Source organism: Polypterus senegalus, chromosome 12 (assembly GCF_016835505.1).
Source record: "Polypterus senegalus isolate Bchr_013 chromosome 12, ASM1683550v1, whole genome shotgun sequence".
Classification (NCBI taxonomy): Eukaryota; Metazoa; Chordata; class Cladistia; order Polypteriformes; family Polypteridae; genus Polypterus; species Polypterus senegalus.
In genome coordinates, this window is record NC_053165.1 from 84,288,479 (window position 1) to 84,315,306 (window position 26,828).

The window sequence follows — 26,828 nt, forward strand, 5'->3', positions numbered from 1 at the left end:
ATGGCTGGACCTTCAGCTCATCACAGCTCACACATGGCCAATGTGGAATCGCCAGTTCACTTAACACAATCATTTATGGCAATTCCACTACGCTCATTACTTTTGATATAACTATCATTCAAAATTCAGTAGTTTCTTTTTCAAGAGGGTCTCTTTTTAATACGGTCGGGGATGGACGTCTTGCTTCGAGACCCTAGTTTGTAGCCTTGACCTTGTATACAAGTTGCCTCAGCTTTGAAGAGCTTTGGTCTAGGAGCTGAAAACATTCACAAGGTAGTATCTGATTCATTTTTTAAAAAATTACACACATCCTTTCGGGATTGTATGTATGCCCTTTAAATGAATGCCTGTATAGCAGGAATATTATAAACAAAGGGTATTTCATAAAGTGCCTTCCCAAGGCGAATTCCATGCCGGTTACACATTGGAATAATGATGACTGCTTCTTGCCTTACACACAGTGCTGCTGGGATCGTGTCTGGTCCCCCACAATCCTGAGCAGGTTTTAGAATGTTATGTTATGTCATGCCATGGGCCATGTGGTGGTGCAGTGGTAACACTGCTGTCTTGCAGTAAGGAGATTAGAGTTAAAGTCCTGGGTCCTCCTTCTGTGGAGTTTGCATGTTTTCCCTGTGTTTGCCTGGGTTTCCTCCAGCTTCTCCAGTTTCTTCTCACAGTCCAAAGACATGCAGGTTATGTGGATTGGCATTACTAAATTGGCATGTGTTAAGGAGAGAATCACCCTGTGATGGGCTGGCACCCTCTCCAGGGATTGCTGCTGCCTTGCTAAGGATAGGCTGCAGCCTCCCATGAATCCTGCTCAGCGTTAGGTGGGTATAAAAAATGTTACATTATGCCATGTTACGTGGCACAAAGTCAAGAGTAACAGTATGGTGGTAGTTGTGTTGCAGTCAGGGTTTTTTGTAATAATAATTCTTATAATCCATCCATTATTTGTCACATACATAGTTATACAGGACAACCCGCAGTGAAATGCATCTTTTTGTATACCCCTTGGGGTCAGAGAGTAGGGTCAGCCATTGTACAGCACCCCTGGAGCAATTGAAGGTTAAGGGCCTTGCTCAAGGGCCCAGCAGAGTAGCATGTCTTTTGGCAGTGATGGGGATTCGAACCGGCAACCTTCGGGATGCCAGCGCAGATCCGGGTTTTCCCACTGGCATATATTTATTTGTAGTTTTTTGGTGGTTTTTGTTAATTTTGTATTGTTGTGTTTCATGTTTGTATGTTGTTTCTGTAGTATTTATGTATTATTTAGTCTTGTCCTTTGTGGGTGGAGCCCAAAGAGGCGAGGCCACTTTGACATCACTGCTGATAGGTCCTCCTCCTGGCTTTATAGTCTCAGTCAGAATGTGTTGGGCTTGCATTTGGACTTTAAAAGTGAGGATTACTTTATTTCTGTTTTCTGGATTTTTTTATTCTGTTTGTGTTTACAGGATTCTGTTCTTGGATAGTATATTGGGACTTTGATCACCAGAGTGTTTTTTAGGCAACTCCTTTTTCCCTTAGTTTCCTGTTTTGGTATTTTTTCTTAGCAAATTCCCTATTTAAATTGTCTTTACAAGCCAGAGTTTTTACGTTTTTTCTGCCTTGTATGCACACTTTTGTAAAGTTGACAACTTTCTTTGCTTTTTGCACTTTTAAAGTAAGCTGCCCTTGTTAGGCCCGTATAGGCCACAGCCTGCAGGTAGCAGTTTGGGGAATCTTAAGGGAAGTGAAAGTCCTGGGGCTAAGCTCCTTTAAAGTGGTGAGGTTTACACGTTTGAATTCAGACCAGTGTGGAGTACAGGTCTGGCTTTTGTTTTTGTTGCTTGTGATCATCCTAATAGACCGGCTCCCTAACCAGGACTGGTTACAGTTTAGCACCCGATACATTAAGTCTCGGCACCTTTGTGACCATGAAAATTAGGTGGGTTCAAAAATGTTGTAACTAATTGCAATTGAATTCAGTATTGCAAGTTTCTCGAGCGTGATAATCCATTTTGGGCCTCACTAACCTTTGGTATCTTCCCTACTGATTTCAGAAAGACTCATGCGATCCTGATTCTCAAGAAATCCTTTGCCATTTTTACCGTCCTGCCTGCCTTCTACAATTCCTGCCCAAGAATTTAGAATGCACACAACTCTTATCTCTCTAACTACAATCTAGTAGATCTCCCAAAATCTGGATTCTAGAAGGGTCCGTCTACCAAGACTACACTGCTTTCAGTCACAAATGGTATATCTTGAGCTTCTTCTCTCTCCTCTGTCCTTCTCGACCTTTCATCGGCTTTCGATGCTGCAACCACTCCTTGCTTATCTGTTCTCGTAATAAACTCTGAATCTGTGGTTCTGCTTTGAACTGATTCAAGTCCTACCTACCTGATCGATCTGTTTGTGCCTCTTGCTCTAAATGCCTTTTCTTCTCCACAGTAACTCTCCACATGAGTGCCTCAAGGATCAGGGTTGGTTCTGCTTCACTTTTCTCTCTACATTAGCACCTTAGTCGGTTATTTCTTCTTGTGACTCCTTTTATCACCTCTAGGCTGATAATGCACAGATCTTCCTCTCATTTCCCTCTTAGAAACCATAGGTGTCAACATTGATCTCCAATCCTTCCTCAGTAATTATGCCATGCAGTTTCTTGTTCAGGCACAGGTTCTCTCTTGGCTGGACTATTGTTGCACTTTCTCGGTAGGGCTTCTTTCAACTGCTATTAGACCTCCTGACCACCTCCAGAATAAATCTGCTTGGGTGGTGTTCTCCGTTCCTCATTTCACTCCTACTATTCCTCTGCTGTAGCTTCTTCACTGGGTTCCTGTTGCCGCAAGGGTCCAGTTTAAAACTCTGCATATCTCTGAGTGGTTCTTCTCCTCGATATCTCCAGTGTTTGGTATCTCCTTATGTCCCTTCAAGAAGGCTCCTGTTCGGCTGTCTACTGACCATCCCTGATCTTCCCAGATGTGCCAAGACTGAACAATGCTTCTCCATTCTTGTTCCATAGCTATGGAATGATCTAATTGTGGCCATTCAGACTGCACCCAGTTACCTGATGTTTAGGCATTTTGGAAGATGAACCTTTTCGGGAAATACTTTGGAACTTCTTAGTGTCTCTTCTGCTGGACAGTTGCTGTCGTACTGACCAAAGAGTTTAGGATACTGATGTTTTGTCTTTGTGCCTTATGTAGTAGTTCTACTGCCTTGTGCTTGCTTGTTCTCTGTTGCTTCTGCTGCCAGCGCCTCCTAATCATAGTTGTATGTATCAGAACTTTCTTTCAAAGATGTCTTGGGTAAAGGCAGCTGCTAAATTAATAAAAGTAGTAGGTTTATTGACGGCTCCTTTTAGGTTGAACTAAAAGTTTATAAGCCTCTGCTAAGGTGGCCGTGGTGCCCAGGTGGTTAAGAAAGTAAATTTCAAAATAAAGGACTGCTGATCAGTCTGCCTCTTTTAACACTTCTCAGGATGCTCAGTGCCCCACAGGGCACATTCTTGTGCTACACACCTAGAGTGCTTATGTAAAGGTGCTATGCCAGATAATACTTATCTGACTTGTATAATGGATGGGTCTGCTTAACATAACATAACATTCATCTCTTTTTACAGTCGGATATTGAAGGGCTATCAAAAAAGAGCAGCTGCACAGTGAGGCAAGTGGAGCGGTGGTTTAGAAGAAGACGAAACCAAGACCGGCCAGGACTGCTGAAGAAGTTCAAGGAAGCATGGTACTTGAACGGATGAGACGTTCCGGCTGAATGGCGTCCACATATTCTCTTCCGCATTGCACGTCGGATTTCAGTTTGTACCGGGTCTCTGGTGTCCATAGACCACCTTAAAAGAGCCAATCGGTTTCCATCTTATTGGCGTTTTGTAACACACCAGCCCCAAGGGTTGATGCATTCACAGGGCCCCACACCTATTAAAACACTCCATTACTGCCCCCCTGGGTGGGTGCTTGTTTCCTATAGTTGGAGGCGGTTTGGCCTCGGATCATATTACCTGCAGGCTGTCCGGTCAGAGCCCAGCCAGAGAATTCCAGAGACGAGCCAGGGTGTTTCTTTATTCTCTACATGCTGAACATGTGCTCACAGCTGGGGAGCTGCAGCTTTATGTTCGCTCACCGCACAGGTCGCGTCTTATGATACACTAAATTGTGTGCCAACACTCCACTTTATGAGGTGGAAAGCCTCCTCTAAATGGGCAGCGTTTTCAAGTAATATTTATGCTAACACTTTATTCCGCCTAATCAAATCATTTCTGCTGCTTTTAATCCGACGAACCGTTTTAGACCTAAACTATTAGAGTCCTTAAGATTACTGCACGGCTGCCTTTAACATGCTTATGCTCAAATTCTGTTCAGACATTAAAAGGGAAATGTGGGCAAAAAGCGGGCAAATTGGGGGTGGAGGTGGGGGAGACAACAGATGAAATTTACTTAAGACCCTTTCCCTTTTTTCACCTTATGTTATGTCTGGGCCTTAATTTAACTCATTTTTCCTTCGTCTAAAAACAATCAATAGCCCAGAATGACAAGGAGAAAACAGGATTAGAATTTTTTTTTTTTTTTTTTTTATACAAACTTCTTCTAAACTGTGTGGTCGTCTGTGTGAATGTCGGGTTGTGACAAAAATAAATGTTGGTGTGCAAGGCCAGCTGTCCCCGTTTACTTAAAATAATGATAAAGACAGCAATCGTGGTGTATGATGGCGACAAAACAACAACAAATGATAGCCTCCTTAAATATTAGGGCTGAGTAATTCCACTTAGGCAATAGAGGCGCTCCGACTGTTTGGTTGCACGGTCATGAAGTGGTGCCCCCTTCTGCGAGATTGTGCGTTTATGGCTCAGGGACCGGAAGGGGTGGAGTCAGTTGCACTTTAATGGGTCGTTTCTTGGTACTGTAATGTGTAGGGAAGCCAAAATAGTTAGTGGCAGTGCCCCCTCTTGGAACAGCGTGGAACTACATTGACATTTACCTATTTGGCGTACAACATTTTTATATATGTATATATATATGGTCTACGCGTGGAAGTGTGTCTGTCTGTCCAGCCTGGAAGGCTACAGCATGAAGCTCAAAGAGCCAGGAAGGTGGTCCCAAGTTAACGAGTCGGAAGAACGACGAAGTACAAGGCTACTGCATGTAGCTGAAAGAAAGTGACTTCGCCGACGAAAGGCAAACTTAGCCTCTAATACACAAGCGAGGCAAGCACATTGACGAAAGAAAACCTCCGAGGAGCTAACAGACAAGGGCATTTCAATTTTTTTTTTCTGATGATTTCAATAATTTCTAGGAGCCCAGGCTTTTTACAACAGTGGCTTGCACAGCTAGTTATGATATATAATTGGTGACACGTTTCTGTTAGTTTTCCAATTGGAGCACAGGCAAGTGACTTGCTGTGGTCACAAAGGTTGAACCCACAACCTCAGGGTTTGAAGTCCAAATCCTTAACCACTACACCGCACTGCATACATACCTGGGAGGAACTTGCAGAGTGACCCGTTTGATGTACATGCATAACCACTGAAATCTCCCGTTGACACTTTGCTTTGGCTCAGGTGTTTCCCATTCTACCGCTGGTCATTCAACACATTGTTTGGAGTCCACCTGTGTTCAGTTCAAATGACTGGACTAATTAGGGAAGGCGCACACTAGTCCATTGAAGTTTCCCACAAGTGAGCAAAAACCAAGCCATGAGGTCAAAGGAACTGCCTGCAGAGCTTAGAGACGGGATTGTGATGAGGCCTCAGATCTGGGGAAGCCTACAGACATGCATATCTGCAGCATTGAAGGCTCAAAAGAGCACAGTGATCTTCCAAACTTCTTCCATTTTAGAATTTTGAATAACCACAACACTTCTGGAGATGAGTCTTGGTAAGAGAGGTGATCAAGAACCTGATATTCACTCTGCCCAAGCTCCAGAGAACATGTGTGAGATGCGAGAAGCTTCTACACGGACAACAGTCATTGCAACACACCACCAGTTTGGGCTTTATACCAGAGTTGTCACGTGGAGGCCACTCCTCGGCAAAAAGACACATGTAAGCCGCCTTAGAGTTTCCCAAAAAGCACCTAATGGAGACTCGGAGTATGAAAAGTCATTTTCTCCGTTCTGAAGTGTTGCCTGCAGATGGGGGAGAATACATTTTAAATGATTTTAGCACAAAGCTGTCGCATGACAAAAAGTCAGAAAAGTGAAGGGGTCTGAATGTACAGTGGAAGCTTCCCAGTTTATCAACCCCTTTCATTTACACTCCTCTTGTGTTTTTAAAGTACATTTGTGGCAAAGCAGCTCCTGTTTAGGGGGCAATAGCAGGCTGTGTGAACTCATCCTTATTAGACTTTCAGTGGCCTGCACACCAATTATTAAAAACTGGGACTTTTGTCACAAGAGTGTGGAGGGTATGATAGAGGGGTCACATAAATTTAAAAAATAAAAAAACAAGACTTTCTAATAGCCATTTGTGTTTTTACTTTTGCAGCTGGAGGTTTGCATTTTACCTTTTGGCATTTGTTGGAGGAATAGTCGCGCTGTATGACGTGAGTAATCCATAGTGTGTTCTGTTGTTCATTCCATCTTTGTTTCTTTATGTTAATATTTTTATCAATTCAGTGTATTTTACTGACATTGTGCAGTTACAGCACCCTTCTTCCTAATGTTTTTGAACAAAGACCACTTTTTTCTTGATCCCGACCCCAACAGTTTAATCACATATAAATTGTCTGATTTGTAAAGTGCTCATTGCAATCTTTCATTTAAAGGGATTTGCATACATTTCAGTCACACTTTGGTCCCCGATTAAGGCACCATAATGTTTGGGACACTGCAATGGCAGGGCTATTAAGAATGTCATATTAGGGATTTTGCTGCATATCCCTTGCATGCAATGACTGCTTGAAGTCTGAGATTTTCAGACATTTTGGTGTCCCTCCATAATCTCAGGGTCACCATAATGTTTATGACAATTGGCATCCCAGGTGTTTATGATTCCTCAGGTGGGTTTCATGGCTTCATAAGAGACCTCAGCTTGCCTCTACCCTTTAAAGTCTGTAGTCCTCATGTTGAACAATGGCAACAAGAGCCATGCCAATGAAAGTCAAAGAAGCCATCCTGAGGCTGAAAACCATTGGAGACAAAACCTTAAGGTGACTTCAATTAACTGTCTGGAATATCATGAAAAAGGAAGAACCCACTGGTGGGCTCAGTAATCACAACGGGGCTGGTAGGTCAAGGAATGATAGAGGGAGAGTGTCGGAGGGAGTAAAGCTCGGTGCGATGCCCTGTATGTGCCGGCAGACTGGCAACAGGAACCCAAGCAGGATCAAAGGGTTGCCTTCACCTGCTGATGGGACGTCTCCTCCAAAGAGGGTAAGTCAGGAAACCGTCAGATTTTAGAAAGCAGCACCCAGGCTCGTGCTTTACTAAAGAAAATGTTCGCCCTTGTGTTTTAAACTTATTTTTATGGAAATATTTATTTGGACTCTTAACCTCCACTGGAGACACAGTGATGTTATGGATTATTTACTTACTAACTGAAATACCCAAGAGGAAAATAAAGTGTTTTTGTTTTTTTTAATTGTTTGAGAAAAATATAATAAAAAAAACACAAGCAATAAAAATAAAAATAAATTCACAAACAATGAGGACTCACTAATTTGCTTGTCTTGCGGTCTTGTATGTATGTTATCATCCAATTGACGCTCGGAATCGGCCAACTCTATTTAATTTCAGAAGCAGTGGGGCGGGTGGTGGCGCTCAAACATAAAGAATGCTGTCAGCCAGCTCCAGTTCACCCTCTGGTGGTCGTTCTGAGTGTCAACTGGATGATAACATGCATACAAGACTGCAAAGTCAAGAGAAGGGGGTGGTTTAGGATTGATTTCACCCTACAGCATTTTTACTTGACCATTGAGAAACATGTGAACCAAGTTTCATGAAAATTGCTCCAGCTGTTTGGAAGTGATGCTGGAACATGCATACATACATAGATATACATACATACATTGACTATAAAGTCATACATTGACTATAAATACACACACACACCGTGGTACCTCGGTATACATCCTTAATCCATTCCAGATCCTTTGACTTATACCAAATAGGACTTTATATGAAACAAATTTTTCCCATAAGAAATAAAGGGAAAATGATTAATCCGTTCCTGTGAAAAAAAAATCCTATTGTTATTGGCATATTATACATTGACGGGGTTGTATAAAATAATTTAAACACTGCTTAATACTAAAATACATAAATACAAAAGCAATTGGATGAAATAAATGAAAATGTAACATCGCTTTACTTTTTAATAACGTCTTTGTTTTTCACAATCGTAGATACCGTCGTTCTCTGCATATGGTGTGCAGCAGCTATGTCCCGGATATGCATGCCACCTTCATACTTTTCAACAATCAATTTAAGTTTACGCGAAAAACACAAAATCACATGAAAATTCACAGAGTTATAGCGCGGGTTGTTCACTGAATGCCAGCAACTGGTGTACTGACGCTCGTGGGCAGTCGTGGCTTGTCTTGAGAGAGGTAAACAAGGGTAGTGCGTGGTGTTCTGGCACGCGAGTCGTATGCCAAGCTAAATTTTTCCCATCCAAACAGGACGTATACCAAATTGGACTTATTCCAAAGCAGACATATACCGAGGTACCACTGTATATATATATATATATCTATATATATCTATATTTTATATAATAGTGCATCAAAACATCCCAATCTGTATCTATCTAACACATTTTACACCAACCCCTTTCTGAATTAGTGTGTCCTCATTTGCCCGGCTCATCTTAGCACATGACTATTGATGGTTACAAGTTGAAGAGGGTCCCGGAAGTGACAAGAGTGTTAAGCCAACCCGGACAGACAGAACAGAGTCCAATGCACATGCTAATGGGCATACAAGCGGCTTTTTTTTTTGACTCTTACGCCCAGCCTCGGCTGGCACTCATGCACATTCCAAAGTCACTAAAGTTGTGTAAAGCAACAGTCTGATTGTTGTTTAACAAAAAGTGATGGACGTCACATTATGAAGAAGAGGTAAACCATTAGATATCTAAAGAATGTAATCGGCTAAGACTCTCTGTCCATTTTGGATCGACTTCATTTCACATCCTTCTTCTCTCTGTGCCAGTACACTGCCATTTCTACAAACGTCTTTCAGGCTGGTGGGTAGCTACAACTTTTTACGCCCAGTAAGATGCAATCTGCTCATGCCTGAAACGGAAGAGCCTAATTAAAGCTGTCTTGTATGCATTGCTCTCAAGTGTGGCTGCCTCTAGCTGGAGAGAATTTGGCCTTCTATTCTTAATTCTGTGCCGGTTGACACAGCTGTGACTACTAAGCCAGCACTACGCATTAAGCAGGACGAAGCGCAACGGAGAGAGTTTTCCTCGGGAGATCCGTTCTTATCACTCATGACCTAACTGAAAATGGACCCATTGAGTTTTATGGCAGATGAAGAGGAATATCCTTAATTAAAGCTACAGTAAAGTCTGTTTAAAGGGATTTAATGCTGATGGGCTTTGTTTCTACATAAAGATTTATTATAGGTAATTTTACCCGTATGTGTGTGATTTGGATGATAATCTGTAGACTCCAGCTGGAATCACATTTAATAAAACAATATTTTTCTTTATTTTGTAGAAACCCTGGTTTTATGATACTGATGAAGTATGGAAGCATTATCCCCTTCAGGTATGAAGCACACTTGATATCATACTTATTAACTGTGTGATCCTAATGAAAGCTTTGAGCCTATGGCACGTTGCCCAACAGACATGCCGTTTTCCCCTAAGCGCTTCAGCTTCCTTCATTATCTCCACTCTCCCAATTACTGTCCTGCAACGGAAAGGTTTGGACTGAAACGTTAGAACAATTTGGACGAGGGCAGGTCATTTGGCCCAACAAAACGCGCCAGTCCTGTCCACTTAATTTTTCCAAAATAACATCAAGTTGAGATTTGAAGGTCCCTAATGTCCTTTTGTCTACCACACGCCTTGGTCCCATATAGTCCATGTGTCTGTGGTTCTCTGTGTAAAGAATAACTTCCTAATGTTTGTGTGAAATTTACCCTTAACGAGTTTCCATCTTGTCCCTGTGTTCTTGAGGAACTCATTTTAAAGTCACAGCTTTGATCCACTGCACTAATTCCCTTCATACAGTAATTTTAAAACGCTTCAGTCATATCTCCTCCTCCTCTTCTTCTTTTGCTTAAAATCCTAAAAGAGCTAAAGGGAAATCCCTTGCCTCTAAGTCATGGCTTCTAGAGGCAATCCCCCTTTAGCTCAACTGGATAGGCTGCTGGTTACCAGCTCTGAAGCCCTGGTTTCCCCAGCCAGCCTCTGTACTGGGATAAGAAATGGGACCCCACTGAGGCTTTGAGGAATGTCTTGCTGGTGACATTCAGGAACAACATCTACACATTTTGGGGGAGCTGTTTGGTCCCCTGGTCATTTTATGGTCTCCTTTGTTTGGGAGCTCTGTGCCATTTTCTGAATATTCACGAGGATGGGGATTTTTTTTTTTTTGTTAGAAACGTGTGTGGTGTTGAGCATTATTATAATGTTTAATAAGATTATGATCCTGACATTTTGGTGGTCTTATTTTTGTTTTTATGGACGGAAAGTGGCAGTTTGGTATGTGTTGCTGCCATATTGACTAAGGGGTTCTGTGTTTTAAATCTCATATTCAAGCTGTTTGCATATTGTAGACTTGTCAGGGTTATGTGGATTTGCCTTGTGTTATTGTGACGGGCATACACCCCACCCAGGGTTGGTTTGTGCACAGTGTCCAATTCTGATGAGTACCGTAATATTCCTAAACTGGCTTAATACTAGCAGTATCGAACACAAGTAAGCCATTTATATACACACACACACAGGCCAAGTTGGAATTGCCAGTTAAGACAAAGAACCAAGAAATGAGGGCTAGAGGGTCCCACAGGGCATCCCATTTAATTGTAATATCTGGAGAAAGGAAATCTGGCACAATCATACCAAGACAACAATCTGCCTTTGGCATATTTTAAAATAAAAATAAAAAACAATTTCAGAGGTTTATATTTCCTTTTCTGGCTGACCTCTTTACCCAAAGCACCTTACAACATCTATGATACTTTTCTGGCTCCATTTCTTTTTGGTTTTCCAATTGGAGCACTGGCAGGTCAAGTGACGTGCTCAGGGTCACACAGAGTCAGTAGTGGGATCTGAACCCACCCTCACCCTTAGGGTTTAAAGCCTTAACCACTCTGAGAAGTTGGTCCACGTGTGAACGCCGACTTCCAGTGGGACTTTGAGTTGTATGCCGCTGAGACCAGAAGGGGTGGGCTCTGATCCTACCGGACACGACCTCAACAGTCCTCCAGGTCTTTCTCCTCCACCATTCTAAGGAAGCAGATGGAACAAAAGTTTCCAGTGGTGCCACCACACTTAATTTGTGCAGCAGAAACCCATAAAATGCTTTCCCTTACCCAGGTGTCTGACCAAAGCCAGTTTTAAAAGGAATGAAGCTGAATTGTTAAAGTTAAACAAAATGATTCAACTCGTGATCTGTTCATCAAATTTAACCAGTGCTTCCATGGCACAGGACGCAATGAACTGGGCAACCGTAACACCGGAGACAAAATATGGTAGGCCTGAGTAATAAGCCAATGTTACCTACCAAAAGTGGCGCCAGTTTCGACTTGTTCTTTGATTTCATCAGTTGTGTTTCAGTTTTTTAATACAATTTATTCTGTTCTGGTTTTGATTTTACAGTCTATGATGCCATCCCAGTACTGGTATTATGTGATTGAGATGAGTTTTTACTGGTCCCTCTGTTTCAGCATCGCTTTTGATGTAAAAAGAAAGGCAAGTATAACCAAACTGACATTATTTTAAAGTGATCATGTCCTGCAGTACATCGTCATTGAATCATTGGCGTAATCCTGAAAATGTGCCGTACAGTATTTTAAGAATCAGAGTAGCAGAACACTTCAAAGATGTAAATATTAGAAAATGTCTGACCAGCTGCTATATTGTTATTGATGTAAATACTCGGATTACATGCTCACCATTTTATTTTAGAAATGTATAGGCTGTGCTTTTTTCTTTTTGGGACATACTGCCTTCCTTCTTTTAGATCACACCATTTGTAGATTCTGTTGGTTAGAACTTTCCTCTTCTTTGATATTTTTAGCTTTTCCGGAATTAATGTTTGCTTGTAAATACATGTAGAGCTTTTTAAAAAGGCGGCTTCCATAGAAAGTGAGTGAACGAATGAATGGTTCTTTGTAATGTGAAAAACGCAGAGTAGAATTGCTAAAATTGTAATCAAGTGGTTTTGAAGCGCAGAGTTACCAAAATAGATTTAGACACGGGAAGCAGTAACTCTGTTGTTTAGGTTCTGATCTGTAAATAGGGTCAACCATAGCTATTGAGACACTCGCCGCCTCCTGAGAGCTTTGCAAATTGATATAGCCTTGTTAGCCCAGGAGATTAAACGTTAATCCCTACCATCTCCATCTTGGCAAGAGCTTTGTCAAATTTGGAGGTCTGATTCTTTTTCAGGCATCACGGTATTTACCCTTTAGCTAATCTGTTTTTCTGTTGTCTTTCATGCTATTCACAGGACTTTAAGGAGCAGATCATCCACCATTTGGCAACCATTATACTGCTGAGCTTTTCCTGGTGTGCCAATTACGCCCGTATAGGGACCTTAGTTATGATCACCCACGATGCCTCAGACATCTTGCTGGAGGTGAGCAGAAAATATTTACTTTAGCTGCATTCATTGTACTTCATCTGTTCTTTTGCATTGTCTCTTGCATTTAAAGGAAAGAGCAGCAGTTTAGTGTGTAACTTAAGCAAAGAGCTATGAAAAGTTGTTAAGAAATTACTGGTAACTCGAAGCCTTTTAAAGCCATTTGTCTTCATCATTAAACTGTAATATTTTGAAATCCTGTTAAACATTCACTCTCTCCAAAGGGCATCTGTCTGACTGTTATAGTGCATTTCATTCATATGTATTATCTATCCATCCTATATAATGCCTTCCTTGTTAATCTGAATTTTCTATCTATCTATCTATCTATCTATCTATCTATCTATCTATCTATCTATCTATCTATCTATCATATAGTGCCTTTCATGATCTATCTATCTATCTATCTATCATATAGTGCCTTTCATGATCTATCTCTCTATCTATCATATAGTGCCTTTCATGATCTATCTCTCTATCTATCTAGCCTTTTATATATATCTTTCCTATTTAACACCATTCTTATTAATCTATCTAAATAAATCTTGCCTACTATACCATCAATCTAATATAGTACCTTTTATATCTATCTGTCTATGTAATTTTGTGATCCTGCCAACTATACTAAAATGTATTTCTGTCTGTCTAAAGATGCCTTGTCAATTTATCTAAATTTTTTAATCTTGCCTACTACGCTATCTACCTACCTACCTTTTAGGGGGAGTCAAACTAAAGTTAGAAAATGGGATTTATCAGAAAATGGAAAGAACCTTATCAAAACTGATAATGTCATTTCTCAGTATGGTCTCCATCCTTCTTGCTCCGCCTGCCTAGAAGTGCCTGGACTCCAGCAGAATTAAAGGTTTTGTGTTGTCCTCGCCTCCACTCATGCACTTGAGTTATTGTCAAACACTTCGTCTCAAGGGGTACTACAGTCGATAGTGCGAGTTACTGTGACTTGCTGAAGACCAATGTGAAGCCTGCTATTTGATCCAAAGAGTGGGGACTGCTGTCTCAAGGAGTCATTTTGCTGCAGGACAGTGACACACACACTGCTAAGAACACCAAGGCTTGTCTGGAGAAACTGAAGTTTTCGTTATCGCCACATCTTCCTTATCAGATTTGAGCACCGTGTGATTTCCACCATTTTGGACTGCTAAAAAAACCAATCTGAATAAAAGTGTACTCTTTCCGGTGAATTCTCAAGCATATAATATTAGATTAGATACTCTACCTTTTATCATTGCAGAACAGTTTAAATACCTAGGGGTAAACATCACAAGTAAACATAAAGCTCTATATCAACAAAATTTCGTCGTCTGCATGGAAAAAATTAAACAAGACTTGCATAGATGGTCAACCCTTCATCTCACACTAGCTGGAAGAATTAACACTGTTAAGATGAATATTCTTCCTAAGCTCCTTTTTTTATTTCAAAACATACCAATATACATTAATAAATCGTTCTTTAAGCAATTAGATTCAACAATAACCTCATTTATTTGGAATTCAAAACATCCACGCATCAAAAGAGCGACCCTACAAAGACAAAAGGCAGAAGGTGGCATGGCTCTACCTAACTTCCAGTTTTATTACTGGGCAGCAAATATACAGGCGATAAGAACCTGGACACAAATAGAAGAACATACACAGGCTTGGACCGCAATAGAAGTAAAATCCTGCAGTACTTCTTTGTATTCCCTGTTCTGCGCTCCAATAAACACATGTAATCGGCAATATACAAATAACCCAATTGTACTCCACTCACTTAGAATCTGGAACCAATGTAGAAAGCATTTTAAGACGGAGAAGCTTCTTTCTGTGGCACCCCTGCAAGAGAACCACCTCTTTCAACCTTCACAAACATATGCAGTTTTAATATCTGGAAAAATTTGGAATTAACTTGCTTAGAGATCTTTATATAGACAACGTCTTTGCATCCTATGAACAATTACATTCCAAATTTAACATTCCAGCTACAAATTTCTTTCACTATCTTCAAATCAGGAACTTTGTTAAACAGAACCTTCCAGATTTTCCTCATCTTGCACCCTCATCCACGCTGGAAAAATATTGCTCAATTTTGAGGAATTAGACTCCATCTCTACAATATATAAAATCATTTTACAATCCCTTCCTTTCAAAGATCCAAGAGGACACTGGGAAAATGACCTCTCAATTAATATATCAGAAAAGGAGTGGAAAGTAGCAATGCAGAGAATTCACTCGAGCTCCATATGCGCAAAGCATACAATTATACAACTCAAAATTATATATCGAGCACATCTGTCTCGACTAAAACTCTCCAAAATGTTTCCAGGGCATGATCCAACCTGCGAACGTTGCAAATTAGCTCCAGCCTCACTAGGTCACATGTTCTGGGCCTGCTCCAAATTAACATTATTCTGGACAAAAATTTTTAATTACCTCTCAGACAGCCTTGGACTCACAATCCCTCCTAACCCATTAACAGCTGTGTTTGGGGTTCTTCCAGAGGGCTTAAAGTGGAGAAGGACAAACAAATTGTGATTGCATTCACTACACTGTTGGCACTCAGACTTATTCTGATAAACTGGAAGAACCCAAACTCTCCTCTTTTAAGTCAGTGGGAAACCGATGTGTTATACTATTTAAAATTGGAAAAAATCAAATACTCAGTTAGAGGATCTGTACAGACTTTTTTCAAAACATGGCAGGATCTAATCAGTAATATTTTAAAATAAGTTTATAAAGCACAGAGAATTTATTAATTTAGGTATTTTTACAAGCCTTAAATTTTACACGCTTTGGCTTGCTCTCTCTCTCAGGGTGGGGATCGATCTGTTCTTAACATAATTCTTTTTTGTAAAAACTTGATTGCTATGTATTGATTGTAATAAAATTAATAAATAAAAAAAAAAAAAAAACATATGGGTGGTCATCGGTTCAAGACAGAGGATGACGTGAACAAAGTGGTGCACGAGTGGTGGCGAGGACGAGACGAAACCTTTTATTCTGCTGAAATCCAGGCCCTTCCAAGGAAGGGGGCGCAAGTGCATTGAGAAGTGTGGAGATGACATTGAGAAATGAATGACATGATCAGTTTTATGAAGGTTCGTTCCATTTTCTGATAAGTCCCATTTTCTTACTTTAGCTTGACCCCCCCTCCTATCTCTCAATCTAGCTATCTCCTTTCTTGTTAATCTAAATTTTAATCTTGCCTACTATACTATCGGTGGATCAATTGTAGATTCATAAAGTCTTCAGATCCCTTCACTGTCTACACACTTTATTATGTTATAGATTTAGTTTTAAATGGGTACATATACCATTTTTGCCCATCCATAATGACAAAGTAAAAGCATATTTTCATAAAGGTTTATAAATTGATTAATAATCAAAAACTGAAATTTATTCATAGGAGTATTTAGACCCTTAATGCAGCATTTTGTGGAAGTTCCTCAACAGCTTGGGTATGTCTCGAACATCTGGATTTTAGCAGTTGATCCCATTCTTCCTGGCAGATCCTCTCGGGCAGTATTAGGTTGAATAGGACGTGTCTGTTAACATGCCATCTCCAGGTCTCTCCACACATGTCTGATGGGGTTTAATTTTGGACCACTCAAGGACACTCACAGCTTTGTCCTGAAGCCACACTAGCATTATCTTGGCTCTTTGCCTCGGGACATTGTCATGGTGAAAGGTGAACTGTCGACCTGCCTGAAGTGGTGTACACCTCAGGTCCTCAGTGTATTTTGTTACATTTATCCTTGCCTTATACTTGACCAGTCTTCCCATCCCTGCATCTCCATAGCATGAAGGTGCCACCATCATGCTTCACCATAGGAATAATATTAGGCAGGTGATGAGCAGTGTCTGGTCGTCTTCTGCATAGTGCCTGAAGTTCTGCTCAGAGATTTCAGTTTTTGTCCCATAAAATCAGAGAACCCTCTCCTTCACACACTCTGAGTCCTTTAAACTGTCAAATGCCTTTTACTCAAGAGTGGCCTCTGTCTAGACTCCCTACCATAAACACCTGATTGATGGAGTGTTGCTGTGATGATCGTCCTTCCAACAGGTTTTCCCATCTCGGCAGAAGACTTCTGAATCTCATTCAGAATGACCTTTGGGTTGTTCGCCTCCCTGGCCAAGACCATTCTTGACTTTGTTTGGCTGGATGGCCAACTCTAGGTAGAGTTCTTGTGGTTCCAAACATTTTCCATTTTCACCATTATTGAGACCACTGTGCTTGTGGAAACACTTTTAAAATGGTTTGATCCTCTTGTCCCAACTGCTGCAGGTTAGGTCAGGTCAGGGTGGGGAGCATGCACTGGTACAGCATGTTGTCGCACCCACCACATGATGAAACAACTTGGGATCCTGGTTGCCAACACCCCAGGCAGACATGCGGTCCAGTCCCACCTCCCGGAAATGACCATCTGTGTGACACCGCAACGTGTTACATGGGCATCCCCTTGGCTTGATTTAGCTGCTCAGGTTCTCGGGTCCTGTGATCCGGATCACCCTCAGGGAATCGCGCCATATGACGCTTCCTCACAATGCAGGTCATGTACTGTACCTCATTCGGGATCTGGTTGAAACGTCCCCACAATTTGATCACGGAGGTGTACAGAGAGTTCCTTGGACTTCATGGCTTGGTTTTTGTCCCGACATGCAGTGTGGATTGTGAGACCCCCCCTATACACAGGGACACGTGTGGGCCTTTCTAAGTGAATGTCCAGTCAATTGGTGGTGTTGTCTGCAGAACGGCAATCTTTCAAATAAAGCTTGAAACACTTGTTTTCATTTTTGGGCAATTTCAGTAGTATGCGAGTTTCACCAAAAGCTCACCAGCACTTAACACTTTTAAAAATGAAGAGCATTCATAAGAATTCCTATTCATTTTTATTATAATTTTTTTTTTTTTTTAGTCTGCCAAGCTTTTCCATTACGCCGGATGGAAGGACATCTGCGATGCCATCTTCGTCTGCTTTGCTGTTGTGTTTATTGTCACAAGACTGGTGATATTTCCATTTTGGTAAAGAAATTATATATTTGTTGCAAGACACTTTATAAGTTAATCTTTTATGAGTTTAGAACTAGCTTTTAATACAATATACGCTGCTTTCTAAAAGCTATTAGATAGGATTTTTACAAATTTGGAGAAGCATTCATATAAGGTTTCCTCCTAAAATGTATACATTGTGATGCCCAAGGGGACGCACAGCCACCCCATCCCCAACACAAACAAGCAGGACAGCAGTTGCCACACAGCACACAGTTTTATTTACAGTTTCCAGCACACACAGTAAAACAACACACAGTCCTTTTTGCTGCCAGTCCTTCCGCCTCCACTCCTCCTCAGGCTTTGTCCTCTTCCTCCCAACTCTGGCCATTTTATTAGTCCAAAAAGCCCAACAAGCTTCTTCTGGCAGCACTTCTGAGTGTGGTGGAAGTGCAGCCAAATAGGGCCCTGAAAATGTCCAGGTGTCCCCCTGGCACTGGCCAAGGGCCCCAGCAGGTTTAAGCTTCCATGTTCACAACCCGTAGCCCCGCTGCAAGCCAAGGGGGCAGCCCTTTGACGGGCGTTCCGGCCAGGTAAGGGCACCAGCCGTCTGCCAGAACATGTGTTCATTTTCTACTGGTTATTAATAAATATAGTCTCTTTCAAAGGGCTATTCAGTATTTCCAAATTCTGAAAGGCGTTAAAGGAATATCGCACCCAATAATAACGGGGGGGGAGTCAAAATTATGTTAACACTAATGGTACTGCTATGTATGTACTTGTACCATATGTGGCACAAAAAAACAGATTGAGACATTCCTGTAAATCATCTTGCACATATGAAGTATGTTTCGTGAATAAATAGTTTCCGCCATTCAAATTTTAACTTAATTTTGACTCTCCCTGTATGTTACTTACTGCATGTAGTTTTGAGGAGGCACGGTTCCCAGTTACAGGCAGGAGCCATGTCGACCGTCCGTCCATAGGTGGACAGCTTTTGCTCTCACTTTTTATTGTTAACTTCACATTGTCATATATTTAATTTTATTGTGTTGTTTTTATTTTGGTTTTTCATTTGGTTTATTTTTTAATTTGTTTTTGCATTTTGCCCTTCGAGGCCACCGTATTTTATGCTTGTCTCAGTCTTTCGTTCCAAGATAAGAACGTGCAATTGCAGGCGTAAATTAAATGGGAATAGCACCCAGTAGCCGTTACCCGTAAACGGACTGTCGGACCACTGGGGTACACCGACTGTCTCTACTTGTTCCCTTCCCATCTCAGTTGTGCCCTCTCCCTGTCCATTTTCTTACATGACAGCGACTCTTTCTCCCTGTCAGTTGGTTTGCGTGGCCTCTATTTCTCAGTTTTAAGTAAAATAATGTTAGTTGGAATACAGTTACCAGATCTTTGGCTACAGAATCCATCGCCTCCCAGCATGCTGCATTCATTCCCGGCCAGTCTCCCCACGTCTGCTGCTTGGCAGCTGTAAATTGGACCCCTTTGAACGAGTGAGCTTTTCTGAATTCTGCTGTCGTAAGCTGCGGCCTCCTGTGCCCCTCAAGTGGTGTATGCGGTGTTGATAATGGACGGAGGGATTTATTTTTACGTTAATCGTGTCTGCGTGCTGCAGTGCTTTCAGCACTGTTTCCTGTGTTGTTTCATTAATGTCTTTAATGTGCCGTACCGAAATGCGTATAATTAATAGTAAATACTTAATCTGATCTTTCTTAATTAATGTGATCCAATTGAATCTAATCTCATTTATTTCCTTTTAGGCTTATCCACTGTACTTGGTTCGGTCCCCTCAAATATTACCCACCGTTTTTTGGATATTACTTTTTCAACTTAATGCTGCTGGTTCTGCAATGTCTACACATTTATTGGGCCTTCCTAATCCTTCGGATGGTGCAGAAATTCATTTCGGGAAATGTGAGTACCGGCTGATCATCCGTTGTGGGCTCATATGGGTGCCCCTCTTTTTTGATTCTATGCCTAATGTCTTGTGCTTTTTCTGGATCAGTAAGCTGAATTCCCCTGCTAAGCAAGTGCAAGGTCGAAAGATGAAATCTGCAGCGCTGTACCTTTATGTCGACTCAATGGAAATCAAACCTGAAGTCCACTCGGTGCAAACAGATTAAGAAAACGTTTAATCGCGTATCACTGCTGCCAAATCCTCAATTACTGTCCACCTGGCTGGTTCCAGGCCAGCTGACTGACCACAAGTATTTTATGAGCCCCCCCTGTCCCACGCTTAATCCCCTGGAGTCTGGCTTGAATGCAGTTAAAAGTGAAAAGCACATTGCTGGCCACATGAATGATCTGACAGCTTAATTAACAGCTTACAAATTCTTCAGTGTAGGTGGACTGTTGCAGATCATTTTACGGTTCACACTCTATTAACAGGTGCTCCGGGTTTTAATAGTCTGATGGCCTCAAGCTGCGATGCTAAAGCACAACAAAGCATCTGGAGGTGAACTCGGCCAAAGCGTGTCAAGATGTCTGTGTCTGGAGAAGATGGCTGTTGGCTCCTTCGAAATGATCGGAAAGCGCCTTGAGTGTTAGGGAGCAGAAATGATGGCCGTCTTTTTAGAGGGATTACCAACATAAACCATCAGACAAAAAGTATAATTTACTTATTTAGAACTTTTATTACAAATACACCACAATTTTTCAGTTGGGTTTATATCAGGAGAGTTTCAGGCCACTCCAGAATATTCATTTGATTCTCATCGAAAACTTTCTTTAGTTGTTATCGATGTGCGACACGGGAGCCAGATCTTGCTCAAAAACGGCAGATCTCCTGAAATGTCCACAAAAGGAAGACATTTTGGGGTTGCTTCAGCCATTACGTTCCAGAACTGAAAAAGTTGGTTATTTCCCAACGGATGTGGTGTTTTTCAACAAGATCTTGGTCCCGTGTCGCACATCGAAAACAAGTGAAGACATTTTTCGATGAGAATCAAATGAACATGCTGGAGTGGCCTGGAAACTTTCCTGATATTAACCCAGTTAAAAAAAAAAATCTGTGGTCTATTTATAAGCAACGACTTTGTGGAATGGACTGCACAAGCTTTAGAGAAGATGATTCAGGCCCTAATTCGAGTTTGGCACAGAGACCCCAAAATCCTCCAAGACTGTTCACAATTGGTGGATTCCGTGCCCAATGGCGTCCAGATGCTTCTCCAGAGTCGAGGAGGTCCTATCATGTTCTGATGCGAGTATATGAATATTATCCATAATGAAAAAACTGAGCAAAACTGATTGTTGTTGCTTTCAGAGTTTGTTTCAGTTAATTTGTAAAAGGTTTTAAGTAAATATAATTAAATACATTAATTTACATTTGTTAATAAATGTAATTAAATAAAGTATACATAATAGTGATGATAATTATATACACTTTCAGAATAAGACCACGGCTAGAATTAAAAATAAGTCGCCTGCTGACAGGAGGACGCCATTTTAAACAAGTATATTATTTATCCTAAAGTATGGGCATTTGTCTTATTTAGCCAACGATTTAAATTTGATTAGAATTTTACCGTTTTTCAATTATAGGCTCTCAGGCTCTAAGAATTTGGTCGTACAGTTATGACTGTTGATGGCTGCAGGTTCACGAGCCTCCCAGAATGCATCAGGGAACCTGGAGCCGACTCGCACTGTCGCATCGTTCAGCTGACTGCTGTCACGTAGATGTGGAGACTCGCAGGCAAAGAGGTTGGCTGTGTTCCTGTTGACACGGAAACCAGCAGGGCCGCTAATTCGGCCACCTTGTGCCATCGCCTTCACATGCACCACACACATTAACCCGGTTTAAGGCTGAAATCTGCTTTGTTAATAATCCCGTTTACATGCGCAAGTCCACTTCTGGAGTTCTTCTTTGTCAAAATGCTCCAATGACATTAAAAAAAAAAAAAAAGGCATCATCCTCAACCACAGAGAGTCCAAACATAAGCACGACTCCTGCGATCATTTTTCTCGTGTTTTGTCAAATTGACATTTTATTTACAGTATAGGCTTCTGTTACTGGATCGCATGCAGCACACTCTATTTTTATTTATTTACTAGCGACTGGGAGTCCGATCGAATCGAGCTACAGATTCTACGTTTGTGAAATCCATACTTTCTCTGCAAAGAATTATTTGTGTTTTTAAGTCCTTGAAATGACTTAGTTATCATGGCACTGATTTGTGCTTAAAATAGACCTTTTTGGTCGATGTACTGAAGAGCCTCCTGTTTAAACGGGTTTGTGAGGCGTGAACTCGGCTCTTCGGCGCACCTCATTTGATTTTTCCGGCAAACTAATTTTCAAAACAAACCGTATTTTACGACTCTAATCAGGGTCAGAGTAATAATTATGTTGACGTGGTCACTTTAGATCTGAGATCGGCTAAAATTTAATTGATGACCGTTGTTAATACCCAGCCGTCATTACTCAGTTTACCAATAGATGTCGGAAGGACGGATGCAAAAACCGAACTGCCCAAAGATAGATTTCTACGTACCAAGCAAATGGTGATACGTTCTAAATTACTTACGGTTCCGGAGCTGTCGAAGGGTTTAAGTCAGTCAACGATGTTAGTCCTGGAAAGTGCGTCCCACCAAACCAACGTTCCAAAAACCAACTGAACTTGCTGTTATCTGCTCGAACCAACACCGACTTACTATACTCGGCCATCCAGCGTCGTCACTGTAGCATTCGAACATTCTTAGCCAATCATGCAATTCTGCGTCCGCGCTTGCCACGTGATGTTCTCACTACAGAGGCAGAGTCCCATTGCATGCTTCTAACTTGTATTGAGTCGAGGTGTTGATGTGAACACCATACATATGGATACTATCAAATTATATATAAGGATTTATTTATTTATTTATTTTTGCTTGGCCGTACGACTGAGCCCTACAAAGGACCACAAGGGAGTCTTTCTGTTGATCAGCGTCCAGAAAAGCCAAAATAAATTTAATGTAACTTGATGTCGTACAACAATAAACTATGAGAACATCCAAGGAGTGATTACTTCTAATGCTGTTTGTTTGTGAGCATGACCAGTGGTGAATTCCCAGTTCAAAATTCCAGAAAATTCCATTCGTTAAACTAATTGGGGAAATTTTGCCCAAAAAGTAGGAAACTTTGAAGCTCCTATATGATACGGTGCATTAAATGAGCAAATCGAAGACGACGGTTAACTGTGTTTTTTCTCATTTCTTTCTTTAAGCTTGAGAAAGATGAAAGGAGTGATGAGGAAGAAGATGATGACGACACCACAGATGAAGATGAACATCAGCACAAAGTAAATGGCTTAATAAATAAAGAATGTGCCACCGCCAGTGGTCCATGTGATCACTGACAGCAAGAAATAGCCGTGCTGCTTGCCGTCTGGACTTCAGGCCCCACTGCACTGGGCGGGCAGCAGACTGACTGAAATAAATAAGAAATGGATTATTTAAATGTGACATGCAGCCCCTGGGACTGGGGGCAGAGGCCAGAATTTTGAAAAATTCAAAGAACATGACATTCAGAATGTGAAAGCGGGGATGTAGGCATCGTTATTATAAAACACGGGCGCGCCGATCAAATTTTCAGCACAGGCGTCAAGAAACAAGTCGAGCAATTGGACGATCCATGAGAGAGAAGATTCGTGTCCTGCATGTCGTAATATTTACAACTGGGTGATAACATTTTGCTCTCTACATTCAATAACGTAGTCTGCAATAGAGGAGATCATTCATCTTCATTGGATCGCCTACCAGACTACCAAGGTAAGCAGCTCACACAAATCTTTATACAGCAGCGTAGCACAACACCGAGAACTTCTTGACATTATCGGAGCATTACGGCTAACCAGGGTACTTTTACTGTTATCTACGTTCCATATCGCAGCTGACTGCAGAGGATGTAAAGGACGTTCTTCATCTTTTATCGTATCCCCTTGCAGACTACCAACGTAACCAGAACCCACAAATCCTTATGAAGCAGCCTAGTAGAACACGTTACGTCATAAACATTGAGAATTTTTAATGGAGAACATCACTACTACAGTATTTACGTTCAATAATGCTGCTGACCACAAAGGGCACAAGGAGGTCCAAAAGTCCACAGTTAACTAACGGGCGCAAACGTCTGAATTACAGCAGTCCAGTGGTGAGCATTACGACTCCCATGGAGAGCGAGGTCTGCTGGTCATGAGGTCCTGAAGGATGAAGGGTTTTCCAGCCAAAGATACAACAACGCTGCACAATTCCAACACCGTAACGTCTGCCAGTGTCAGACAGACACTGAGACCACAACCCCAGAGTGTGTTACAGGAAATGAGGCGTCAGTCACTTGGGACACACCAACTGGACATCTTTAGTAAAGAAACAAGGGACAGACAGAGCCTGAATGACGGGTTTCAGTCCCAAGTGACGACCCGGTGCTGAGATCAGAGAGAAAACTGAAGATACATAAAAAGATACGCAAAACTGGGCCAAAGGTGCTGAAACGCACCGGGCTACTTCTAAGGAAACTTCCAGGTCCATCTTGACATAACCTCTGTGAATGTATAGTAGATGTTGCACTGCAGTCCTGTTATTTCATTCCACTGCATGCTGCAAAACGGTGTATGGGAGAGTATGGCTGGCACGACAAAAAAAAACCACTTGACCTGACGAGACTTGAAAAAGGAGGCACAATGCAGCTACCACGCCAAGCCCACCCTGCAAATGAGAGAGAAAAAGCGGAAACGGCAGCACAACATCACTTCACGACAGACGAGGGAAGACCACACCAACCCTGAGGGAACATTCCAGAAGAAAAGCTGCACCCAATTTGGCCACCACCTCATGCAATACGTCCGACCACTGGAAGTACCAGTGAGCCAAGGGATTTGAAAACTCAACTCCACCGTATGGCCTCTCTTAGTTACCTAGAGTATGTTTTACAATTTACATATTTAATCTTTAATTAATTATTTTTATTTAAGACAAAATAGTAAATATTACAATGTTATGACCCTAATATATGTATCTTTGCCGTCACTTCAGTGGAGTATATTTCAATTTTAGATTATTTGAAGATATCACTGCAATGGTATTTCACTCCAGTTTACTGAAAAACAATAAAGTTATGGAATAAATCTATGAAGATAATGTATGTCGCATATTTGTAAAAAGCTAAGTTTATATCTTTGGACAAACAGAGTACTTTCTATTATATAGTGCCTTTCAAATCTAAATGCCTTTTTATATAGTATTATCTGTCTATCATCTAGTGCCTTTCATATCTACGTATTATATAGTGCCTTTTGTCTGTCCATCAATCTATTATATAGAGCCTTTCATAAGTGTATTATATAGTGCCTTTTATTGGTCTATTATATAACGCCTTTCATATTTATATATTATATAGATACATTTAACATTTAGTGCCTTTTACCTATGCCTATCCATTGATCTATTATATAATGCCTATCCTATCTAAGTGCCTTTTATCTCTATTTTATAGTGCCTTTCTATGTAGTGCCTTATTTACCTGTCTATCCCTCAGTCTACCTTCTAGTGCCTTTCATATCTATGGATTACAGTATATAGTAACTTTTATCTATCTATTCATTGGTCTATTATAATGTATTTCATATTTAACTATTATATACTGCCTTTTATCTCTTTATTTTATAGCGCCTTTTACCTATCCATCCATTGTCTAACCCGCTGGATCCGAATAGGGTCACGGGGGTCTGCTGGAGCCAATCCCAGCCAACACAGGGCACAAGGCAGGAACCAATCCTTTTACCTATCTGTAATTTATTTCCTTTCCTATGTGTAGTATATTTTATTTTCTATATTTCGCCCCGGTCTCATTCTCAATGAACTTCTCTATCTGTACTATAGTGCCTTACCTGTCTGTAATACTGCATTTTAGAAAGATAATCTCATGAGGGTCTTCAGCGCCCTCCACGCCGGTGTACAATGTTTTTGCATCCCAGTCTGTGATAAAGAATTGACAAAAAAATTAAAATACGTGTGAAAAAAAGTTGGAAGTGGAGTTGACCAACGAGCCATTTTGCATTAGCTGCTGCCTTGCGCTCAAGGTGGCTATAGGGTGACGTCCAGCAACAGGCGACCCTAAAATGAATTGTGAGACCACCGTGAAAGTGTGTGTGTGGAGTTGTTTAAATAATCTGACTTTATAAAGCTGAGCATTTTTTAATTGATTTTTATCTGTTTCTAGAGAGAAAGCAAATCTGAGGAGTTCTAGCCATAGAAAGGCAGTTCAAGCTTTAGCTGTTATTAACTGATTGATTGATTGATTGATTGTCTGGTCTGTCTGATTAATTAGTTAATTGATGGATTGGCTGATTTTACCGAGACATTGGCTGGCTCATTGATTGATTGTATTAACGGATTATCTGACTGGCTGACTTTAATTTCTCAGAGCGACGCATTAAGCAGCCCTTTTAACAGGTTATGTGATTTAAAGTGGGCAGCATTTCGCTCACTCTTTGGTCTTCAAGTGACAGGACTCCGGTCCGTGTGTCTACACTATGTGGCGTTTTCTCCGTGGGCACACACTCGTATTTCCAGGGTTTCCTCACACATGAGCGAGGGAGGGTGCGGCTGCACCAGCGACCCCGTCCAGCGTTGGCTCCTGCCTCACTCAGTGCTGACACCACAGTACAGTCAGGCCGTCCCTACTTGTCTGGACTCCTGTGGTTGCTCTCTAATGAAGAAACACGGAAATGACAAAAAGGGCGTCAGATGTTGTACAAAGTGAACATCGTACTGTTCAAATGGACAGGCTATGTGGAAGAAGGGACATTGGGTCATGGCACCGCCGCACACTCTGACATGGGGACAGTTAGGACCACCACTCTAAATGGTGTTTGAAACTGGAGTCTGTGAAGGAGGGCCACCTCAACATGAAGAACTGAGCCAGACGCTGGGAGGAATAAAAAAAAAAGATACCCAGTAAGAGGACGTCAAAGATCATCAAGAACTTCAGAGACTCAAATGTAGAAAATTGTACAATTTCAATGTCCGCTGATTTACTGCATGGCATCTTTGGGACCTCAGCAAGTGGGCTTTGCCTGGCACTGATGACCTCAACGTGTGGGCTCTTC

General features: G+C 41.4%; 1 protein-coding gene across 2 annotated transcripts in view; it reads left to right on the forward strand.

Annotated features, from left to right (window-relative positions):
* Positions 1-24,849, forward strand: part of cers3a (ceramide synthase 3a) — a 54,158-nt gene extending 29,309 nt beyond the window's left edge. For both annotated transcript variants that reach the window (XM_039772719.1, XM_039772718.1), the window contains 8 exons: positions 3,602-3,720; positions 6,476-6,533; positions 9,654-9,704; positions 11,765-11,857; positions 12,618-12,746; positions 17,660-17,766; positions 19,509-19,662; positions 22,947-24,849. In XM_039772719.1, coding sequence (XP_039628653.1) covers positions 3,602-3,720; positions 6,476-6,533; positions 9,654-9,704; positions 11,765-11,857; positions 12,618-12,746; positions 17,660-17,766; positions 19,509-19,662; positions 22,947-23,078 — 843 coding nt within the window. In that variant the 3' untranslated portion in view covers positions 23,079-24,849. The remainder of the gene's footprint in view (positions 1-3,601; positions 3,721-6,475; positions 6,534-9,653; positions 9,705-11,764; positions 11,858-12,617; positions 12,747-17,659; positions 17,767-19,508; positions 19,663-22,946) is intronic.
* The last annotated feature ends 1,979 nt before the right edge of the window (positions 24,850-26,828 follow it).